The sequence below is a fragment of the Gadus macrocephalus genome, chromosome 9 (assembly GCF_031168955.1).
Source record: "Gadus macrocephalus chromosome 9, ASM3116895v1".
Taxonomy (NCBI): domain Eukaryota; kingdom Metazoa; phylum Chordata; class Actinopteri; order Gadiformes; family Gadidae; genus Gadus; species Gadus macrocephalus.
Window position 1 is genome coordinate 4,806,474 of NC_082390.1, and position 22,668 is coordinate 4,829,141.

Below are 22,668 nucleotides of genomic sequence, written 5' to 3' on the forward strand. Positions count from 1 at the left end.
CTGTATTTCAAAACCTAGAATACATTTTCAAATTAAGGAATAGCCTTTGGGCTTGAAATTGGTTGAAAATTTTGCACAAAAATACACACTCTGTGTCAACGTTGCGCTGTTCCACTGAATCAAAATTTTATACCCTCTCAGCGAACAAACATGTCAGATGAAGAGGAATCGAGGGAGCTCACATCAAAAAAACATGAACACGTTTTCTGCTCTCCTGGCCTTAACTGCATTCATATTTGATGCACCGAAACAGTTTTAGCACATATAAATTGGATGAAATTCACAGTATTTGCAGTGCATATCTATATTTATGCCCAACACACTATCGCCGATGTTATAATGCTAACATAACTTAGGTTTTTCAGAGTTGCCAAATAAGAACTCATGACCCCTTTACATTGCATTATAGCTGACATTATAGGGCATCTGCAAATCAGAAGTCCCTTCCCGCTTCTTTAAACCAGGTCCCAAACCAATATTTACGACAGCAATCAAGTCATGATTCTTGCATGGCTTCGTTGTATTTTAAAAGGGAAAGAAATACACAAGTATGATGAATAATATCAACTTTAATTGTTTATTGGTTACTATGACAGACAGTTATTTTGTAATTATTATAGAATGTCTATCGTCAGTTAGAAAATTGGATAACGTGTATTGAATGTGGAGGCCCCTAAAGGAATGACTGCCTCAAAGTGATTTTATTGGATGTGAGCTGGCGCCATCTAGAGTTGAATAATGGAATCTCTCTAGAGTACAACATGGCCATGAGATTCATTATAAACAGGTAGCATTTGTAATCCCGAAGTTGAGGTGATGTGATGATGATGTATGATCAGATACATTTGTGTCATGGAACGGATAGTCTAATACTCATCATGGAATGGATACTCGGGATGATCGGCCCACCTGTGTAAAAAAATTGTTCTGTTTTTAATGGACCATGATGATGACATCATCAATGTAACAACGTTCAAATAAATAAGATGTTAGGAACACACTAGCGCAACACTGTTTTAACAAGCACACCTAGCACACATTCACCACCAAGTAGATAATAAAACACCTCCTAATACTTACATTAACAGCTGCACAAAACGAATGTTTTTATTCAGCATTTCGATAGACCTCATTTCCTCTTCAGTGAGGGAAAAATCAAATATCTGCAAAGAGAAACAGGGTGTAACTCCATTGCGATGATTCCTAATTCTGATTCCTAATATAACCTATTAATTAATTTTGCTGTTATCTAGACTGACATAGAATCAACTAACCATTTTCCTTCATTGATATTTGTTTGAAACAATGATTGATAATGCTGTTATGGCATATCCTGCTGCATAGTCAAATTCAATAATCCAGTTCTGAGTTGTCCACTCTATTGCAAAATGAATGAATATGTGTAAATTTGAACATTAACCACTTCAATGTTCCATTCGGTAACAACATTGTCAAACAATGAATGATATGAATGAATGACTGCTAGAAATGTACGTAAAAACATTGTAAATAACGAACGACTGCCACACATCTCCTCAGTTCATCCGACTGGACGTGCACCAAACTCACCTGGAAGTTGTGGTGGATGCGCTGTGGGCTGAAGCTCTTGGGGATCACCACCACCCCGCGCTGCACGTTGAAGCGCAGGGCCACCTGGGCGCTGCTCTTGCTGTACTTCTTCCCGATGGACACCAGCACCTCGTCTTCCAGCAGGGGCGGACATTTTAGATTCACCCTGTAGGTCAGATATTAAACAAGGCTCTACTTTTAGAGGTGCGTTCCTCGTAACATGAATTCCTTTCGTTTGCCCTGCCTCCGTGTTCTCAGCGCGGGGAACTTGTTTTCGGGTCATCACAACCTTGCTTGTCCATCCGGAACAAACTCCCTGAGCACGCAACACTTTGTTGGAATAAATCAGGGCTCAAAATGTTTCGGTTCGCCACAGCTTTTTGTTCCAATGGTTGTCTGCACATTAATTATCTTGTACCATTATTTCACATTTCTCTTGTCAATGATTGTCCTTTATAACCTTTAACCGATAGTCCTTTTGATGTTTTTATAATGTGATCCCGGAGTGTTTTAAGCACTCTGTCTGAACTGTACCTTGCATTTGACAGGGGCCAATAAACCTGCCTTTCTAAAATGTGGGGGAGAAGGGCATAGCGGACACAGGCTGTTTGACTCCTGATGTTATTCAGCTGTTTTATCCATACCAACAGCCCATACTGTTCACACATTCACGGGGATTGGAGCCCTATCCCTTCCTTGCACACCAAATTTACCAAGAAGGATCCCTGGAGGTTCCGATGGGGCTGTACCCCACCACCACGATGTCCTTCTGCCGGCAGTACTCTAGGAGCTTGGGCTGGGTGAAGTAGGGGTGGCATTCAATCTGAAGGGACAAAGACACCAAAAGTCACCCACGGAAAGACCCAAGACAATCAGGTCACCGCTGGGTGCACCTTACTATGGACTGGTTTTATTACTGTGCTGGCAAACGGTCGCTTGGCGGGTCTATGTTTTGAGCTCATGGTCTGCACACCACGACCAGGTTAAAATCCTTTTAGTCAAATATCAAGCATTTATAAACTGTTGTGTTCAATACGTTCTCTATCTTCCTTGTGCAACCGCTATACATACATAAAAACCAGTGATATCTCTGTGTTATCAGCGAACAGCCTTGAAATATCCGATATTATAATCAGTGACCTTGAAATATATGATATTGTAAAGCAAGCCCTTGAAACATCCAAAATTACAGATACATCCATGATATTTCTTAACGACAACATGGATCTTACAGACAAATGTTTTCACATGCGTATGTGCCACAGTCCTCTCCCCTTTACCGTGGGGGGTAGCTACAGTGTCTCTGACATCCCTTTCGAGACGGTCTGCCTACTGACTACTACCACTAAGAAGTGGTTGCCTTCTAAGCCAGGGGTTAAAGGTCAACCTCACCTGGTTGGACACAGGCTTGTGCTTGAGGCCTGGCTTGTTGAACAGCAGTTCAAGCTGCCGGCGGTTGAAGTTGGACACGCCCAGAGACTTCACCAGACCGGCGTCTTTGCATGCCTCCATCGCCTGTTTCACAAGGGACAAGGAGCTCCATTAAACCAAAGACAAAAAATGAACCCAAACAGCAGACGGAGAAGACAGAAACCCCTTTTGTGTCTTTTGGTGCAAGGTAAAATAGGAAACATAAGTAGGTCAGCTGTGACAGACCAAAGCAGACATGCAGCAACCCTTTGAGCGGCGTCATGTTATGTCATTCAAAGAGGCAATATAATTAGGATGTAGATAACTAAATAAGAAGATAATTGAATGCAGTCGATAATATGAATGATTGATGATCAATTATGATCAATAATCAAGAGCAGAGAAGGGCTCACCTCCCAGGTTGCACACAGGTCAGTATGGTGGTAGATGTACTTTCCATTCTCGTCTTTGGGGTAGAAGTCATCACCGGGCTGCACGGTGGGTTTACAAATATGAGGGTCAAATTTCACAATAACGAGATGTACACACGAAAGGACAAATAGAACACAATAAACCTAACTCCAGTGAATATGCAAACAACCATGTAGCAATTCCATAAAGTCCAAAAAGTTCCACTTGGAGGACATTCGTCATTCCACCTTCTATCCACTATTCTATTTGCTGTCCACCTGATGCGGTGACCTCCATAATCTACCAAAAGCCACCACAACCTCAACTCCAGACAGATTTACATTCAGGGCATTCAGCAGACGCTTTTATCCAAAGCTATTTACATCAGTTAATACACACATTGATACACCAACGGCAGAGACAACCATGCAAGGCGACAGCCAGCTCGTCAGGAGCAGTTAGGGTTAAGTGTCTTGCTCAGGGACACATCAACACTCAGTTAGGAGGAGCTGGGGATCAAACTAGCAACCTATCGGTTACAAGACAACTGCTCTACCTGCTGATCTAAGCCGACCCTGAAACGGAGAGAGAGAGGGGGAACTCTGCCTGATCGCGGTGTATTAGCTCATGCTGTTCGCGTCTCTACAACAGGGTTTAAATAGTCACAGGCTAAGGGAGGGGGAGATTTGGCCGTTCAGTTATTTTACTTTGGTTCTGGTCAGTTCTCTCTCTGTAGTTTCTACTCATGTACCTAGAATCCCAGCACAATCTGTCCAGCTGGCTCTGGCGAGTCTATCTGTCAAGCTAGGCTCTGGGAAATGATTATTTTTTGCATGCATTTGTTGTTCCGGGAGGGAGGTCGCGTGGCTATACTGACCTTGAAGGCCATGGGAAGCTCAACGATGTACAGGTCCACATAGTCCAGTTTCAAGGCCTTCAAAGTGCTCTCCAAGGCTGGCCTCACCATCTCCGGGGGCTGGAATGTGGACCACAGCTGGAAGAAATCATAGGGAGAGGTTTGATGAAGACAATAATACAATCTCCTTGCCATTGGAGAAGAGCCAGGGTTAAACAAAATTCATCAACATACCAAATGTAGAAGATTGAATTGTTTTGTATTACTTTGATATTTTATATTTATTTATGTTTTTACTATGCTACATAATAGGTTACTTCTTATACAGACCATTATTCTACAAGGTCAACTTTTTGTATCATTTGTTTATCCATGGCTTATTGTCTGATCTTCCTTTAACTTTTGGTGCTCATTTCACGACACCATACTATTGTACGTTCCCAAGTGCTTCAGTGATTATTTTCTATAAAGGAGGAGTGTAGACTGGCCTGACCGCAGTGACTAAACGCACCTTTCCACAGTAGAAGATATCCTCTCTCTTGACCGTCCCATCAGCTATCTTCTCCCTAATAGCTTGACCCACTTCATGTTCGTTGAAGTACACCAAAGCCCCATCAAAGTGTCTATAGCCAACATCAATGGCGTTCTTGACACACTCTAGTGCAGTGCCTTTGGCTGTCTGGAAAGAAATGGCATCGTTACAAAACAGCAAAAGGTATGACAATGTAGCCAATGTAGCCAATAAACAAACTTACCGATCTGGGGTCAGCATAGGTCCCCAGACCCAGCAAGGGGATTCGGTTGCCATCGCTCAGCGGGACAGTGTGGCTCTCTGCTGTCAGGTCCATGTCTGTGAGAGTATAGGCAGTAGAGCTCGGTCAGCTGCCTGGGATGTTTAAGCCCCCCCCCCCCCCACACACACACACACACGCTGCTTTGAAATAGCTGACTTATTGGAAGATCGGAAGGGTGAGGCTGTGCTGACTTAGCTTATCTCAAAATAAAGACCTGCTCTTGTGAAATAATTTATGAGCCCTTTTGGTTTGCGCTGTAATCTACCGCATGATGTTGTCAAAAGGTTGACAATTAATTTTAATGTCATGATAATCCTATCTATTTAAGCTTTAGAAAATTGTCTTAATCCTGTCTGAAGTGAAATCATCCTAATTATTTGTTGAGCTCAAGATGAGACATCCACAACGTCGACAGTAAACGTGCCAGCCCGTAACGAGCCTTTATTGTAGTTCTAAAAACGCGCGCTAAACGGTGGGGCGAATCCCTCAGACCCAACCCCCCTCAGAGCGACGCGTCCGGGGTGCGCACTGCGATCCTCCGTCACACGAAGCTCCGTACCATCACGGATGTATCAGGGTCTCCACGGATCGTACAGGGATGCGATGGGCGTGAGCGCGTCGATGCATCGTGCGTCTTTAGTGTAAAACATGAATCCGTGGGTAATTTGTCGGTCTGTCGCAGTGCAAACGACGGAACTGCAGCGCTGAGTACTGAAAGCACGAATGCTGCCCGTTGCCAATAGGGAGTTTATAAGGAGGTCGAGAAGCAAGACACGGATGGGGCCGTCTTCTCCACACGGATCATTATTTATCTGATCGTTTGCTGCCCCTTTTGTGGGTCTGCCTCGTTCCTTGCAGCCCGGTGATCGTCGTTTGATTTGGGACTACGCTATGGATGAAGGAGGAGGCACGGAGAAGCTGGAGCCGGAGGAGGCTGTCGGCGGTGTGGAGAACGAGGCTGAGAGCATACCGGTGCAGGAGAAAACGAGCGCGATCGACACACTGAATCTACTGGACACGTGTCCGTCTTGCCATTTAAACTTTCAGAGCCGGGAGCCTAAACTTCTTCCGTGCCTACACTCTTTTTGTAAAAAATGTCTACCTCCACCCTCGAGGAATCTAGCTGTTGCCGAGCCACCGACCATCCAGGTGGACAATCCTGCCAACAAACCACGTGAGTGAGCCTGCTTGTTTACAAACAATTTTCTTGCAAGGACTATGATGTGGGACCCCATGAGTATTTGGAAAACGATTGATTAATGAATGAAGAAGGCAACACACGCATATAGCCGACATACACGCAGCCTTCACGGTCCTAGCTAGGCTGAACCTTGCATTTATGTGTAATTGATTGATTGCATATTGAATGGATGGGTTTTCCCCGCGTTTCCTTCAGTGAACGTGATCCGCTGTCCAGTATGCAGACAAGAATGCATGGAAGCGGACGTCATGGAGAACCTGTTTGTCAATGATGCGTTTGAAGCGCCCAGCAGCACCATGGAAAGATGTGTCCAGGTAAACTACAAATCACATGCATTCCAATTGGTGGGATTTATTTCTGTCATCATAAATCGGTATTATTGGGAAATAATAGGTCTGAAAGTGGATAACACGCTGAAGCAACTCAGTAATTAAAAGTGAAATGTTTAAAAAAGAAATGTTGCCTTTCAGTTAGATCTAACACAATCAGGTAGGCTTAAAGGCCTCCTGAAGATTTGCTCCCACAGCAATGTGGTTTCATTTGTGCCCTCAAAATAGGGACACACTCACAAAAAGCTTAAGGACCACTGATGTTTCCTTCTCTATTCAAGATGTTAAAAAGTACTATGAATCATTAAAACAAATAGCTGAGGCCCATCAGCGGTGTTCTGTTGACTATAAGCAGCCGTTATTGCCAAGCCGTTGGTCACTAAGTATTAATCAACTTCAAAAATCGCTGAGCCATTATCTTTTTTTATGTTGATTATGTGCAGCCTTTTGCTAATGAGCTTTGCTAATGAGCAATCGGCCACGAAGAAATATCACTCCACCTCATGAATAGCTGAATGATGTTGACTTCAAGCAGATGCTTATGGCATGTCTGTTGTCCGAGACTATACTTGACCTTGTTTGCAGTGGATAATAAACAAATAATAATCAAATTGTTCTAAGCACAATTTGATTCTCATGTATTCGGCAGCGGCATCGCGGTAAATATCGTGTACTAGCACTGTCCCCACTTTTGGCAGCATGCAAATCAACCTCTTTGCATCCAACTTTGTGCACAACCCTTAGGAAGGCAGATATTCAAGGGTAGTGGATAACTTTCTGTTTCATGTGCTAGGCTACCTGTTTCCATGTCTTTAAGGAGCAGGGGAGGAGTTGCTTCTTGAGCAAGGCCTTCTTGCACAGAACAGGACCAACAGGTAGACCCACAAGGCTGGCATTGGAGCGACCTAACCAGTGCTATTGTTGCCCCCCCCCTCTGCAGCTGTGTATGACGTGCGAGGACAACACCGAGGCGGCGGGCTTCTGCGTGGACTGTGTGGAGTACCTGTGTGCCACGTGCGTGGAGGCCCACCAGAGAGTCAAGTTCACCAAAGACCACGCCATACGCCACAAGGTGGACGGGACCAGAGGTACTACTGGAGCCACGCTGCCGCGGCCATGGCAACGGAGGAATGCATTTTCTAGATATTTAGTTGGGGCCCGCGTTGACCCCCTCACATCAATGTGAGAGCTCACATTTCATCTGGGAGTCAAAACACCCACCACGATATGCCCTCCCCCCCCCTCCTAACAGTCTAGACCTAATGCAAATCATTGGGTTACACTTAACTTCACAATCTTCATATCTAAACCGAATCATTGCTTAAGACTAAACTTCACCATCTTTAACTGAACATGGAAACCTAATAGTATGCCACGTTGTTGTGCATTAATCACTCAGAGGCTTTAGAGACAATAATCGTTTAAACACATTTTATATTGTATAATGGTCAATTATGAATAGCTTCAACAATGTAGCATATACTGTCAATAATGTTGACCTCGTCTGAAATGTTGATATGCCTTTTTCAGAATTTACAATTAATATGGCCATGTCCCATGAGTATCCTTTTCAGTTTTACCCTTAGTTTCATTTGAAGTAGAGTATCTCTCTTTAGTTTCTACCACGCTGCTGTACGGTCCGCTGTGTCGCCGGACGTCGTGTTCTGAATCGGCTGTGGTTCCTTCCAGAGGTGGACGGGCTGTCGGCTCCCCAGAGGCCCGTCTTCTGCGATGTCCACAAGCAGGAGCCTCTGAAGCTCTTCTGTGAGACGTGTGACCTGCTCACCTGCCGGGACTGTCAGCTGCTCAAGCACAAGGACCACAGGTAACGTCCAACAGGTGGAACGCACTGCATGCTGGGTATACCGTGGGCCTTCTCGTGCCTTCTGTTGTGTTTTGATTCGTTTTGTGTTTTGGTCTGGGTTTTAAGTATATAGTCTTGAAGGGCTGAGCCCGAATATTCAAATATTAGGCTATTTCTTTGGTAAGTAGGTATTCATATCTCAATTTAAAGCCTATGCATATTTGCGTATTGCAGGTAAGAGGGTTATGTTACTTTTGTCTGAATAAGCAGGGATAACATAACAATTATATGGACGGGCACTTTAGGAACTTTCAATGTTCTCAATAAAATATACAATGGATATTCAGCAAATAGACTTGGACTCAGCCTTTTCCTCGATGTTTCCGGTGTTTGTTCAGTTATCAGTTCCTGGACGATGCCTATAGCAACCACAAGCAACACATGGAGAGCATGACGCGTCAGCTGAAGGAGAAGAAGAAAGTCATCGACGAGGTTTCCCATTCAATCAACAGCGGGTATGGATCGGACAAATGAAAACTGATAAATCTGACCATTGATCACATGTTTATTTTTTTCCCTTTTTGTTTGATTGTCTGTACAGTCTGTATGTATTCCTTTGTTATTTGTAAAGCGTCTTTGACTATTCAGAAAAGCACTATAGACAACAAGCACATCGCTATGGTATTAGCGTTCAGCAACTAGCATTCTCTCCTGTACCTCAAGCTGGGGTAGAAGTTAATGTTCAACCCCTTTTTAATATTAGGGGTTGAATCTACGAGCGCATGATACGTAAACCATTAAGCATGAAACCCATTAAATATGTTCAAACATGTGGCAATATTTATTCACAGACTACACCATGTGAGTAAAAACCGCCACTCTGTCCGCAATGAGATCAAGAAGTCAATCTGCGCCCTGATCGTTGAGATTAACAAGAAGGGCAAGGTGCTGGTGAATCAACTGGAGGTAAGAACACACTCCTGATATCCATTTGTAGCCTGTTGGATCACACACTGGTCTGTGTGTCAACAAACACACTGTCCTTAACCCTGATTAGAAAAGAAAATAACAATGAGTAATTTGTCCTGTGAGGGTCTTGAGAATGCCGGCCAAATAATAAAACAATTATGTAAACACACAAACAGAAAACCACATAAACATTCCCTACAACAGCCCCAACACAACATACATCCACCATACATACCACAGGAATACATACCAGACCCTCAACGTCTTGGCTCTCTGACTCCTAAACAGGGTTTCTGTGTTCACCGTTAAAGGGGCGCGATCCATCAGCCTCGACTGTGTTTCCACAGCCAGTCCATCACGGGCCCCCTAACCTCCACTCTCTCCCCCCCCCCCCCCCCCCTCCTCACTCACTCCCAAGGAGGTGACGAAGAGCCACGAGAGCACGCTGAAGAAACAGCAGCAGGACATAGGCTATCTCTCCCGGCACCTGGACCACGTCATTAACTTCACCAGCTGGGCCACGCAGCGAAACGGGGGCACGGCCTTCCTGTACTGTAAACGCCTGGTGAGCCCACTGAATCCCTCCAATCACTGGAGCCCCCCACCACCCACTGAAGCCCCCCGTCCACTGCGGCCCAGGCCGCGATGACGTGTGACCTGTCGATGTGGGCGGGGCCTTTGTCGGTCCACCTGACAAATCCGATTCAGATTCAACTTTATTGTCAGTGCACAAGTACAAAGACAACTGGCCAAAGACAATTGTGCAAGTACAAGGACTACGAGATTTATTTGGAAATAGAAGTGCAAAAGAGCAATTAAGGTGCAGTTTGAATATGAATTTTCATATAGTGCAATGCAGCAGCAAAAGTAAAGTGACCTACTGAGGTATGATCAGCGTAAGATGGGTATTATGGATAAGACCAGCATAGATGGACAGTATGATAATAAATCATCAAGTGGATTAGATACAGAGTATATCAAGTAGTATAGTCCAGGGGGATGTGTATGGGTGGCATGTCCGGGGCAAATCGTATATCCTTGGCATATACTGGCACTTAATGTGTGCACTTATGGTATCTTGTACATCCTTGCACTTTAAAATAGTACTTAGCATTGTGTAGTGTCTTAGTTATCATAGCTATCTTTGTTGTATACAGGGAATGGGTTCACCTAACAATTCTTAGTGTTTGGCACTTGGTTCTATGCTATCTATCCTTACTGTACCGACAGCGATATATATTGTTTCTCTCTCTTCTGAAAAATGTACTTATTGTAAGGCACTTTGGATAAAGGCGTCTGCTATATAACCTCGTTGTAAATGTCTCACGGTGTCGCACAGCCAATCATCCACACTCGCTGCAGGGTGGAAGGGTTGGGGGTAATGGGCTAACCCCTACTCCTAAACCCCCAAATAAATAGAAACGTTAGCTGTTTTACTCATTTGCTAAAATGACGAAAAAGTAACCGTTAAATAGTAAAAACCTGTACCTCTTCGTACCAGTGCAGTATTTAGTAGACACTACTGAACAAAATATGATGGAAAAGATGTCCCCAGTGAAATAATTGATAGCTCTCCTTCTGCTGCAGATTCTGTTCCAGATTGGGAATCTGCTGCAGGCCAAATGCACTACCTCCTTCATACCGCAGAGCTCGGTGCGCTTCCAGTGTCGATCCGCCTATTGGGCCTCCAACGTGGATCTGGGTGAGCGCAGACAAAACAGTGTTGGGGAAACCCTGAAATCACATCCAGAAACGCATACAATAGAGCAGTTCAATGTGTAATATATGTAGTATGACATGTAACAATGATAACGATGATATAACATGTATAACGTTTCGTAGTGCTGTAAAAATGGCACGATAATGTTTCTAATGGTAATGATAGTTGTTGGATATAGATTCGTCGTGGGGCCAACTCATCAATCGGTAGTAGTTTCCGACATCCCAGCGAGCGACCTGCTAGCATAACCGTGTTGTTGTTGTACTAGCAGTACTGTCACTAATAAGTTAGCATTAGGTTAGCATTAGCTGCGCTCAGAGTGTCAGCCCTACTTGTTATTCACAGCGCGCTGCACTGCGCTCCCTCGCCCTCAGGCACTTTGGTGGTGGAGAATATTCCGGGAAAGCCACTGGGGAGCTCCCGGGGCAGCCCTGCTCCCCGGCTCCCGCATTCTGGCCCCGGGCCCCCGGGCTCGCCCGCCGGCACGGCCCTGGAGCCTCGCCTGGCGTCCCATCACACACTGGCTCAGCTGCAGATGCAGGTGGACAAGCTCAACCCACAGCCTCGCTGGCAGAGCCCCCCGCCCGCCGGCCCCCCGCCGCCACCGCACTCCCAGCCGTGGTCCTGGTACCAGAGTGTTCGTCTGCCCAGGTCCTCCCCCGTGCCCCCCCAGGGGGGGCCCCCACCCCAGGGAGGGGGGCGGCCCCGGATGTCCCCCCAGCCGGCCAGCCACCGCTTCATGGGGGCCCCTGCCCACCGTGCCAGCCCCACCAACGGCTCCACTGGATACCCCACCCAGGTGTGTGTGTGTGTGTGTGTGTGTTTCAGTTTTTGTGTGTGTGTGTATCTTTGTGTTTCTGTGTGTGTGTGTGTGTGTGTGTGTGTGTGTGTATCTTTGTGTTTCTGTGTGTGTGTGTGTGTGTGTGTTTCAGTTTTTGTTTATGTGTGCGTGTGTATGTCTGTTTATGTGTGTGTCTTTGTCTGTGTGTGTGTGTGTGTGTGTCTCTCTGATCGTCTCCTGCTTTGATATGCATGCGGGTGCAGGCCTGCCAGTTGAGGGTTTGATTGACAGCTTCTCCTAACAAGCTCTGGCAGCCGACCTATTCGTCCCAAATGGAGCTGACAGCCTTCACATCAAGAGCAACTCATGCTCTTTTCCATCAAGAAGGATTTGAATTAGAGTCATTCTCAACACCGCGACTAGGCTAACCCTAAAGCTAAAGCTAGCGTTTGGCTAACGCGCAACACTGGGTTGCGTAAGCGGCGTCTGATATGTCTAGTGCGCTGAGATGTTTAGTCTAGCTTGCCGCGCACCCAGAACGGTTTTATAGGGAGCTTAAAATAAAATGGGTACATCCAATGAAAACAGACCTTTATTCCACTTGAAACACTAAAAGGCCTAAGCGGAATATTGCCCGACGAATCACAAATGCGTACATCGCTCAGTTTATTTTTCATTTGCAAGGGCTGTTATCAGCGAGGAGCCAAAAGCTCTGTGGACCTAACTGGATAGACTCTACAACCAATCAGAGCGACGAAACGTGCGACTTAGCGTTTAGCGACTATTGGTCAATTGTGTTGATTTGGCGTGACCGGCCTTTACACAAATAGGTAAACAGAGAAGCTGCAGACTTCCTGGAGTAAAGGCACTACAACGTTTACATTTCTTTTTGGATTTTAGTTACTTTTTTTTGTTTACTCCACTTAGATCATTAAACTCTGGACTGAAAATAAATCATGTGCTGTTTATTCAGAAAAAAACAAATCTCCCCATTAACTGTTTACAAGCCAGTCTTGGCCTCTCAAATACGTTGGCTACGTTGACGTACGGTCCAAAGGCCAAGGCGGCGTCTATGGATATTTGTCTACGGTCAAACCCTATTCTATGTCTATAAGTTTAACGGTTGTGATTGGCCTGACCTGGGCAAGGTCATCTGGAAGTCGGTCTGGGCAGCAAGGGGTCCAGACCATCAGCCAGAGCAACGAGAACATGGGCTTGCAGATTTGTGTGGTTCCCAGGCTACAAACACTAGCATTGTAGCCTGGCACTAACATCTCTTCACTTTTATATCTGTTTTCACTGAACCCAGCTGGCCTATTTATGTTTGTGCATTATAGACATAAGTTATCTCAGAGGTGGTCCAAATAACTGTGTTTATTAAGGGGAAGTTAGCATACATAAGCTGCTTATGTATGCTGATGACCATATATTGTGAGCAAGAGAAATGTTTTTGTTTACATTTTATTTATGTTTTTTCATACCTCTTCCACTGAACTTGCAGGTGCAAGGTTTTGAACAAGACCAAACAGGAAACCCTTCAAAAGCAGCGTTGTCAAGCGCACCCTGTCTGCAATTCGAGTGTGCTGTTTACAATTCTTTGGAGGTTGCCCTGCTCTGGTTAAGGAGTTCTGGAGTGGTGAACCATGTGACCAGAGTCACCGTGACATCTCACTGATTGATTGGTTGGTCTCTCTCTCTCTCTCTCTCTCTCTCTCTCTCTCTCTCTCTCTCTCTCTCTCTCTCTCTCTCTCTCTCTCTCTCTCTCTCTCTCTCTCTCTCTCTCTCTCTCTCTCTCTCTCTCTCTCTCTCTCTCTCTCTCTCTCTCTCTCTCTCTCTCTCTCTCTCTCTCTCTCTCTCTCTCTCTCTCTCTCTCTCTCTCTCTCTCTCTCTCTCTCTCTCTCTCTCTCTCTCTCTCTCTAGCCTCCAAGGGGGATGGTGAGCAGCTCAACCCTCCAGACCAAAGCCACAGACGTGTTCTCCTCTTCACCTTTTTATACCCAGCCTGCATCACTGCCCACCAATGTATCTCCTCTCTCCAGACAGCTGGCAAGTGTCTCCGATCCTTATCCGGAAATTAAATGATCGATGAAACAAAATGGCCAGAGATTGCCTTGGAGTGCAATGAAACATTAATGGCGTAAACACCAATATATTGCTGCATAATCACCAGTATATTACTGCGACCTATAATTGCCGGTCATGCAGCGATTCTTCAGGGTGATTATTGCAATGATCTGCTCAGAATAAATCTGCTTATATTGCCTTATAATTGGTACTTATCTTTGGGTTTAGCAACCGATAGCACAGAAAATGTGCAATTACACAGAGACATTTATTTCCTTGAATAATTTTTGTTGCCAAGAGGCTCACTGGAATTATTTCACACTAATGATCGTATTTAATGGAATTGTTATCGTAATGTCCAAAATGTTCATGAATCTTTACATCATCGTTTTATTAAAGATAGTTTTGGAATGAAGTAGACTCATGGTGACTCTTTATGTCCTATCCAGATGGACCCAACGTATCTGAACAAGAGAGATGATCCGGTCCAGATGCTCAGATCAAAATACCCACAGGGTCTGCCCCCCCCCCAGGCTGTCCCAAATGGTATGATGGCAGTATTATTTCATGTTTGTTCCGGAAACTACTTTGCCTCTATTTATGTCTACCTTACATTAGTACATAATGTGCTGCTGTAACATTGTATTTCAATCCAATGAATAAAGTGCATCGCTTCATTACTTATCATTAATGTATGATTTTAGCATATCCTAGTTTATTATGTCATGTTTTATGCAAAATGTGTTTAATTAATCTTGGCTTGAGCTTATTTTATCTCATTAAATATATATTCTATCTCTCAGTAAATGGACAGAGGAATTCCCAAGGGTACCCGGCCGTATCCCACGACGATAAATCAGGGTAGGTTAAAAATACACACACACGCATCCCCACCCACACGCACTCAATCACTCACTCACTCACTCACTCACTCACTCACACATACGCATACTCACTCACTCACACATACGCATACTCACTCACTCACTCACTCACTCACTCACTCACTCACTCACTCACTCACTCACTCACTCACTCACTCACTCACTCACTCACTCACTCACTCACTCACTCAGCTGTAAGCCATGGTTATGTACGAAAATACTCCCACTCTACTACCACTGCAGAAATGTATTGTATGTATCCCGATGCAATCAATACCCTTTTCAAAGCAGTGATTTAAGTGTTAAAACATACCTTACCAGGGGTTAGGAATCAAATTCTCTTTCAAGGGCCCCCATCTTTAAAATGTATTCGCTCATGTCAATGACAAATACACTTATCCTAAAAGGCATCCAAAGGGCATATTCAAATGATGTTCTATATATGTCCCCCTGCATGCTATTGTGAGTTCTCTGGAAGCTGACTGGCTGTTTGTCTCGATGCCCCAGGCTGGTGACCTGGAGGTCTTCAGAGGTTCAGGTGGCTGAGGGACCAGAGGCCTGGGCCTCCAAGAGGAGACGGAGGCTCTCTCCAGGACCACTCCTCTCCATCAAGGACGAGCCAGAGGACCACAGCAGCTTCGTAAGGGACACAACGTGGTTCAGCGGCTCGGGGGATCTCGGTTCGATTCCCAGTGTTGACAGTATGACAGTTCGGCCATAGGTGTGCTCGAGCGAGAACCTTCAACTGCTCCTTCAGGACCTGTGTCTGAATTCATGAGGAGTCGCTTTAGATGGAAGAATCTGCTCCATGACTAAATACTATTTAAGAAATCAGCCTTGAGAGGCAGCGGTTTACAGTGATTCTTAGGCAGCTAGAGGGCGTTCTTAGACATGACCCAGACAGAGCCCCTAAAACACTTACTCTACCCGAGTAAGATTTCCAAACATAAACAAACAGCAGCGTAAAATACGATCATTTATGGAAAACAAATCATCATTCTTCCACCAAGCAATAAAGTTCCTCAAGACGGCAAACTGTTTTGCCAAGCAACACAGGCTAGCATAGTTTGAGATTGTTTTATAAAGGCTCGAGCCAATCCGAATCGAGGACCAAAAGTATTCGGTTTCATTATATTAAACAACAAACATGCTATGAACTGTTCTTCTCTATTGCAACCCTACAGGGACATTATTGCAGAGTACCTTGTAATAACGATGAGGACCAGATCTCATGACTTGGGTTGACGTATTTCTTTCCAATGAATTGACGACTGTGTGGAAATAGCCCATCATAGTTGATAGCCAAGTAGAGTTGAGCAGCAACTACATAGTCCGCAATTATCTTAATATGCAAAATAAATTAAACAAGCAACGGATGTACACTAGCCTCTTTTAGGCTAACTATTCCTCACTTATAGTTTGACTGTTGATTAGTGTGCAATGTCCCTGAAATAAACCAATAAACCAATAAATAGTCATATCCACAGTAACACATTTTAGTTTATTAAGATGCTAAAAGGTTTTTTGAATGAAAGTGTGTACATCAAGTTATAAAGAAACAAAAAAAAGCTTGAGGATATTTGTTTAAGCCTATTGTCATGTTGTAGCGATAATACTTCTATTAAAGTACTTCCTACCCTTTGTCCCATCACCTCATCCGCAGTTCGCTGTTCATCTCCAGTCCACCAAGCAGCAGTTACACCCGACCCAAAGAACCAGCCTACCCGACAGTACAGCCGACCGCTCCCAGGCCAGCGTGGGGGCCGCTGGGCCGTGGGGCTCCACCACCCCTCCTGGGAGCACCGGCCGGAGCCCCCGGCCCCTAGCCCTGAGGAGCCCGCAGTGGGGGGGGGAGACGCGAGGCGACTGGCGCCGGGCGTCTCCCAGTGAACACTGGTGTGCCGCGTGTCGCGGCGGCGGGGAGCTGCTCTGCTGCGATAAGTGTCCCAAAGTGTTCCACCTCGCCTGCCACGTTCCGACGCTGCCTCGCTCGCCCAGGCAAGCCACCGCTGCGCTTTTATTTTGAAAAGTCGACTTTTTGGGGGGAATGCCTTGATTGCTTTAATGGCTTATTTATAGTATATTTATGGTAACCTATGCTTAATTAATTGCTTTAATTTTCATTTTGTTGTCATACAGCTTTAACAAAGTTTTTAGCGATTTTATCAAATATTTGGCCTAGGGTTTAGGGCCGTTCAGCCTAAGGTTCTGTGTTTGAGTCACACTGTTCAAAGTCTACCTGGAGTCTTCCTTGAGCTAAATGCCCATACCCCTACCTGCTCATAAATGTGACTCCAAATTAATTCACAATCATGATTCTAACAAAGATAGCATAATAAGTATGTATCTGTTAAATTCCTCCATGGTAAAGCTTCAATATTGTTGGGGTAGTTCAAATTTAAACTTTCCATGTTTTTGTTGCTCTCGTGTCCAGTGGGTCGTGGTTGTGTTCGCTGTGCCGGGAGCTGACTGGTCCAGAGTCTGACCGCGATAACAAACCTGAGGCCAGAACGGTGAAAGAGGAGCCAGACTGCCCAGAAGGCTTCCCCCCTCTGGACAAACGGGTCCGTAGTAGTACTCATTCCTAATCAGTACAATCAATACCCGTTATGCAAGGTGGTGCCCTGGATTATTGTTGTTATAGGGGAGAGCGTGTATTGAATTTCACCGTTTCAGGAGAAATACCATCGTAGTAAAACAAATCCTCGCACGAACGGAAGGCTTTGAATGACGCTTCGTTCTTGTGTTTTTTTCCGCATCTTTTGTTTGTCTGAACAGAAATGCGAAAGGCTGTTGCTGCTGCTGTTCTGCAGCGATTTGAGCGTGGACTTTCATCGACCCCTCGACCCAGCGGTGAGCCCACCAAGCCGGGACGCAAATTGGCAGCGTTCCCCAGGATGAACGTCACAAACATTTAATTCTGATCCCAGTGTGGTGGCGGTTGCGCTGGACCCTTGCTTCTCTGTAAACACTGAGACACTAAGGAGGAAACATGACTTCAGCTTCTATTACTAGCCATACAGGATGTGGTGACAGCTAAAATCAGAATCAGTGTTGTATCGCCAAGTAAGCTTCACATATGAGGAATTCACTGTGGTGAATTGGTGCAGAATAACAAGATACAAAAATATCCCAAGATTGTACTTGAAATTATGTAAAAAACGTATTTCAGATACAGTGTATACACAACAATATAAATCTAAATACTGAATTTACAAACAAAACACTACAAAACATTTAGGACAAAGAGGTGACTGTATGCGGCGCAATCTTGATCAATGTTTAACACACAATTGCCCATCCTTCAACAGTCTTTGATTCGGTTGAATACACCTTTGAATGCTGATAACCGCTTCGGCTTGTTGAGCACGTCAGTTGGTTCACATGCCATATCTATGTAACGTGATTGTTAAGAGTGGGGCGTTTGCATGGCTCTGAAAACTGTAAACTTGAGTTGACGTGATTTTATTTTTTTCCCCTAAACTCCCCGCTGATTCATTTAGTATTACTAAATAAGTATTTGTAACTTGAACTAATTTGCAATACCTGTTCCTAAAACGAATATATCTTCTTAAATCGTTAGGCATTAGCTGACAAGCAGGGGAACCCGAAGAGGCCCATGGATCTGTCCACCATTAAACGGAGGCTGACTGCCGGCCCCGGTCCAGCCTACCAAGGCCCTGAGGAGGTCATAGCAGACGTCCGTCTCATCTTCAGGGACTGGGAGGCCTACAGCCAGGTCTGCTACGTCTCAAGATCACTTCCCTTACCACGCACGCACGCACATACCCACACACACGCACATACCCACACTCACTCACTCAATCACTCACTCACTCACTCCTACTCACTCACTCACTCACACATACACATACTCACTCACTCACACATACACATACTCACTCACTCACTCACTCACTCACTCACTCACTCAAACATACACATTCGCACACTCACTCACTCACTCACACATACCTACTCACTCACTCACACATACCTACTCACTCACTCACACATACCTACTCACTCACTCACACATACCTACTCACTCACTCACACGCATGCACGCACACACAGGTGACAGTCAAGCCATTGAATTTAAACTCGCATTGGATAAAAGCTGTTGTTAAACGACCTGGTAATCTGTGTTTGCCTCTACTCAGTCCTTGACGATGGTGTTCTGTGTGATTCGCCTCACTTTGTTGTTTTGACTGTAGGCCAGCTCTGCGGTTGCAACGGCGAGTAGGAGACTGGAAAGGTTCTTTGAAGAGCAGCTGAAGATCCTCTACCCCGATAGGCTGTTCCCAGAGATCAAAAGAGAGCCAGAGCAGTTGTCCTGCCCCGGCCCCTCTCCGCCCCCAGCCACAACCATTGGTAACCCACAGCCTCCGTGACGCCAGCTCACGGACTACGATACCCAGCATGCACTGGGCCCTCCCATTGGACCACATGGAACAGGATGAACGCACGGACAGTCTTTGTTCGCTGCAATGTTCACCCTATGCACTTTCACGTCAGCAGATTATGATGATATTCATTGGGGTTGTAAGCATTATTTGGCCATTTGGACTGACATTTTTTTTGATTCATTAGTAGTTTAAGAGAGCAATAATATTTGTTATTCAAATGTTTCCAAATGAACTGTGATCAATTCGGTTATCCTGGTACAGTTGTGTATGTTGTTACAACTGCGCGACTTTGTTTCAGACCTCCTCCGTAAGATCCATTGTTTCTTACCTCCCTGCTGTTACTGAAACATTACTTCTAGCATGAAGGAAACAACTGGATTGAGATCTGGTGTAGCATTCATCCACCTCTTGTGTCTTTAAACATTTTTGGACAGTTATTCATATTATTTTCATGAATAGCAGCATGAACGGATAACTCTGAATATATATTAACTCTATGTTTTACAGCGAGTGGACTTTTTATAAGCGCAAAGTGTTGCTCCCACTTTTTTCGTTGTTGTGCTATTTACATTGCTTACAGTAAATCCAAACATTTTTTAATAACGGTACAAGACACCGAAAGCTTAGACGGTTCAGATTTGCAGGGTTTGTACAATGTATATGAATGTAATTTATCTCTATGTATTCGTTTACATATATGTTCTTGTGTATTTATTGAGATTTTAATGTGCGGAAACAAAACATCTCTTATGAAGTCTTTTTCCAAAAATAGTTTTCAAAACAGGAGCAAATGTGATCCATATCCTCCTTTTTTGTTGGATCCATTAAAAACACACATCTTTGTTCACACGTCCTGTGTTTACGTTTTTTCTAACGATGAAGAAAAACTAAGCTAGGTTGAGCTTTACACTAAACCATCAGCGGAACACAGCTGTTATGGCTATTTCGTTTAAACACAGCTTTGTGTACAGTTGTCCCTCAGTGCTGGTAAATGACGCCAGTGAGAGCTCCACAGGGGCTCGCTCCCCCCTGAACCCCTGCTTAGAAACTGTCTCCATTGACACAGACACGGCAAGACAGACTTTACCGGACTTCAAAAGAACTCTAGCCCCCCAACCCCTATCCCCCCCCCCCCCCACACACACACACACACACACACACACACACACACCGCCTCCTCAAGAAGATTAACGCTTTTAAAAAGTGACCACAAGCTGTTCTATCTTGTTAAAATGAAGCTTTTGGCTTCCTGGTTTGAGGGGTTGTTATTAAAGTGATGGACAACAGTAACCTGTCATGTTTATTAGCGTACACTCAAAGGGCCCTCGCGTTATGGAGGCAACAAAGTACAAGGTGCACTGTAGCCTAAGTACAAACGAGGGGGAGGTGCCGGCGGTGATTCAGACCTTGCCCCGGCGGTCCTGAGTCTAACCTGCGTTTATAAGCTGACTTTAAGATGTATATTAACATACTTTTTACCATTTTCCTGCAAGATACTCGTATGGTGTGTAGAAGATACATCCCTTCATGGTCATTTTAGTTTTTTAGACCCGTTACCTGCCGGCTGGTAGGAGGTCAGGGCTACTTTCTCTCGTTGTAGCTCTTTCTCTGGTGTCGATACATCCAGAGACCTGGCTATCCTCAGCGCCATGAAGGGACAGTGCTAGCCGTACATACCTCCAGAGTCAGCAGGCCACCCTTACACCGGTGGGGTGCTACTGATAAGATAAGCTGACCCCCGGGTTCCCAGAAAGCCCGCGTCCTCCTTTGAAACCACGCACTACATCTCTTGAGTAAATCGCTTCTGCAGAGACGCACCGACGTCTCAAGCGTTTTGTTTAATTTGATGCATTAGAAAAGGTATTCGACCCTAAAGGTCAACAGGGTGAATGGCCTGACGTTGGACTTTGATCTGCGTGACGTGTCCTGTGTTTGACAGGCCGCAGGGTCTAACAAGGTGCCATGGTGCCTCCTGATGGTTCTGCTGAGATGTTGCTAGTCTGGATGTGTGCTGCGGAAGACATGTGGTTCTGATCAGGAAGTCTCTTAACCCCTCTGCCTCACCCTGCCCACGGCCAACGCTGACTGATTGACTTCACAGGAAGACCGTCGACATTTTGTACCGTAAAGATGTTGCAAAGAGTGTGTGTGTGTGTGTGTGTGTTTGTGAGAGTGAGTGAGTGAGTGAGTGAGTGAGTGAGTGGGTGAGTGAGTGAGTGAGTGGGTGGGTGGGTGGGTGTGTGTGTGCTTAAGTTAGAGAGAGAAAGAGATTGTGTATGTGTGTGCGCGTGTGTCAACCCCGCAACCGCTACATAATAAATGGTGTGCTGGCTGACAATTAAACTTCAAACTCTGCTCTAACAACTGAAAATCACACATCTTGAAACAAAAAACACTTTTCGTTCGTATTAAGCACAAACCTTTAGCGCAAATCATGTGTAGCAACAACGATATACACATCCTTGCATTGAATGGAATAGCTTTATAACGCTTGATATTCAAACTATACATAGTTTTTGATAATATTCAGACTATGGATAATAAAACGCTGCAAGCTTTAAGTTATACATGTTGACCATAACTTCAAGCTCGCACGATTGTTTCCAACAGTCAACTGCGTCAAAAACGTGTGTAAATGTTCTCGGCGCAATCCAAAGTTTTTGCAGTTGACACTTCACCTCACCAAACTAACAGGCTGTGGTCGCAGCCCGCCCCTCACTGCGCGGTAATTACACACCATCCTTCCTCAAATCACGCCGAGACTGCGGCTAAACCCCTGCACTTCATTTTCTATCTGTTTCCCCCAGAGCCTGTACTGAAAATACTCCCAGACAGCTGCAGAACACCGGCCGTATTTGCTGACTTAGTTGTGTTTGTTTGGAGTTCGTTGTGCAGCTCAATGGGTCTGTGGATTCTGCTCCTCTGCTCTGTAGTCGGAGTTCTCCGTGCGCAAGGTAAGGCACCTTTCTTCCAGGGAAACAATTTTTGATTGCGTTAATAAGTGTAGTCCATTTTAATTGTTTTGCATGATTTGTGTATGTTGTTCGTTTGGCGAAAATGGTCCAAAATATAGAGGGTTAGTTTATTGGAGTAGGCTACTAATAAAAAGCAACGGACATGTTGCGTGCGCTCTAACGCATGTGCGTCCCCCCACGTGCCATTGAAAGGCAGCTTGAAACAGGGATCAATTATACATGGGATATATAGCTGCTACGGAAAATGTGTTACGCATTGCTTGAATTGGTCTGCTGTTGCGTTGAGTCAAAGGTCACGCTAAGATGCTCGTGTGTGGCTCACATCCTCGTCCAACTTCAAACATATGGAACGGCAAAGGGCACTCTATATTCCCAACAAAGGTCGCAAAGGTGGGCTATACCCCCCATATCTAAATGCTCGTCCATCGTCACACATGTGGGTCCATTTTCAAAGATAGTTAGTTGAAGTGGTTGGAGGAGGGGGGAGGGATT

General features: G+C 45.0%; 3 protein-coding genes across 5 annotated transcripts in view; 2 read left to right on the forward strand and 1 right to left on the reverse strand.

The window, feature by feature from the left end:
* Positions 1–551: 551 nt before the first annotated feature.
* LOC132464145 (aldo-keto reductase family 1 member D1-like) lies at positions 552–5,162 on the reverse strand. The gene is made up of 9 exons (XM_060060361.1): positions 5,002–5,162; positions 4,758–4,925; positions 4,268–4,384; positions 3,393–3,470; positions 2,962–3,084; positions 2,283–2,392; positions 1,570–1,735; positions 1,081–1,163; positions 552–909 (listed from the first exon to the last, which is right to left on the reverse strand). The coding sequence occupies exons 1-9, from the start codon at positions 5,092–5,094 to the stop codon at positions 867–869; spliced, it is 981 nt and encodes a 326-aa protein (XP_059916344.1). The 5' UTR covers positions 5,095–5,162; the 3' UTR covers positions 552–866.
* A 218-nt stretch (positions 5,163–5,380) lies between these two features.
* On the forward strand, positions 5,381–19,365 carry LOC132464141 (transcription intermediary factor 1-alpha-like). Its single transcript, XM_060060358.1, has 18 exons — positions 5,381–6,214; positions 6,437–6,555; positions 7,511–7,658; positions 8,260–8,395; positions 8,773–8,889; positions 9,226–9,340; positions 9,762–9,908; positions 10,931–11,045; positions 11,438–11,862; positions 13,765–13,890; positions 14,358–14,454; positions 14,712–14,769; positions 15,300–15,432; positions 16,456–16,790; positions 17,227–17,356; positions 17,571–17,645; positions 18,376–18,531; positions 19,010–19,365. Exons 1-18 carry the CDS (start codon positions 5,932–5,934, stop codon positions 19,184–19,186), a joined length of 2,892 nt encoding a protein of 963 aa, XP_059916341.1. The 5' UTR covers positions 5,381–5,931; the 3' UTR covers positions 19,187–19,365.
* A 2,511-nt stretch (positions 19,366–21,876) lies between these two features.
* fbln1 (fibulin 1) overlaps positions 21,877–22,668 on the forward strand; it is a 31,159-nt gene continuing 30,367 nt past the window's right edge. The window contains exon 1 of one of the 3 annotated variants that reach the window (XM_060060364.1): positions 21,877–22,155. In XM_060060364.1, the coding sequence (XP_059916347.1) occupies positions 22,101–22,155 (55 nt within the window). In that variant the 5' untranslated portion in view covers positions 21,877–22,100. The remainder of the gene's footprint in view (positions 22,156–22,668) is intronic. The other 2 variants (XM_060060365.1, XM_060060362.1) reach the window with 2 other exon arrangements.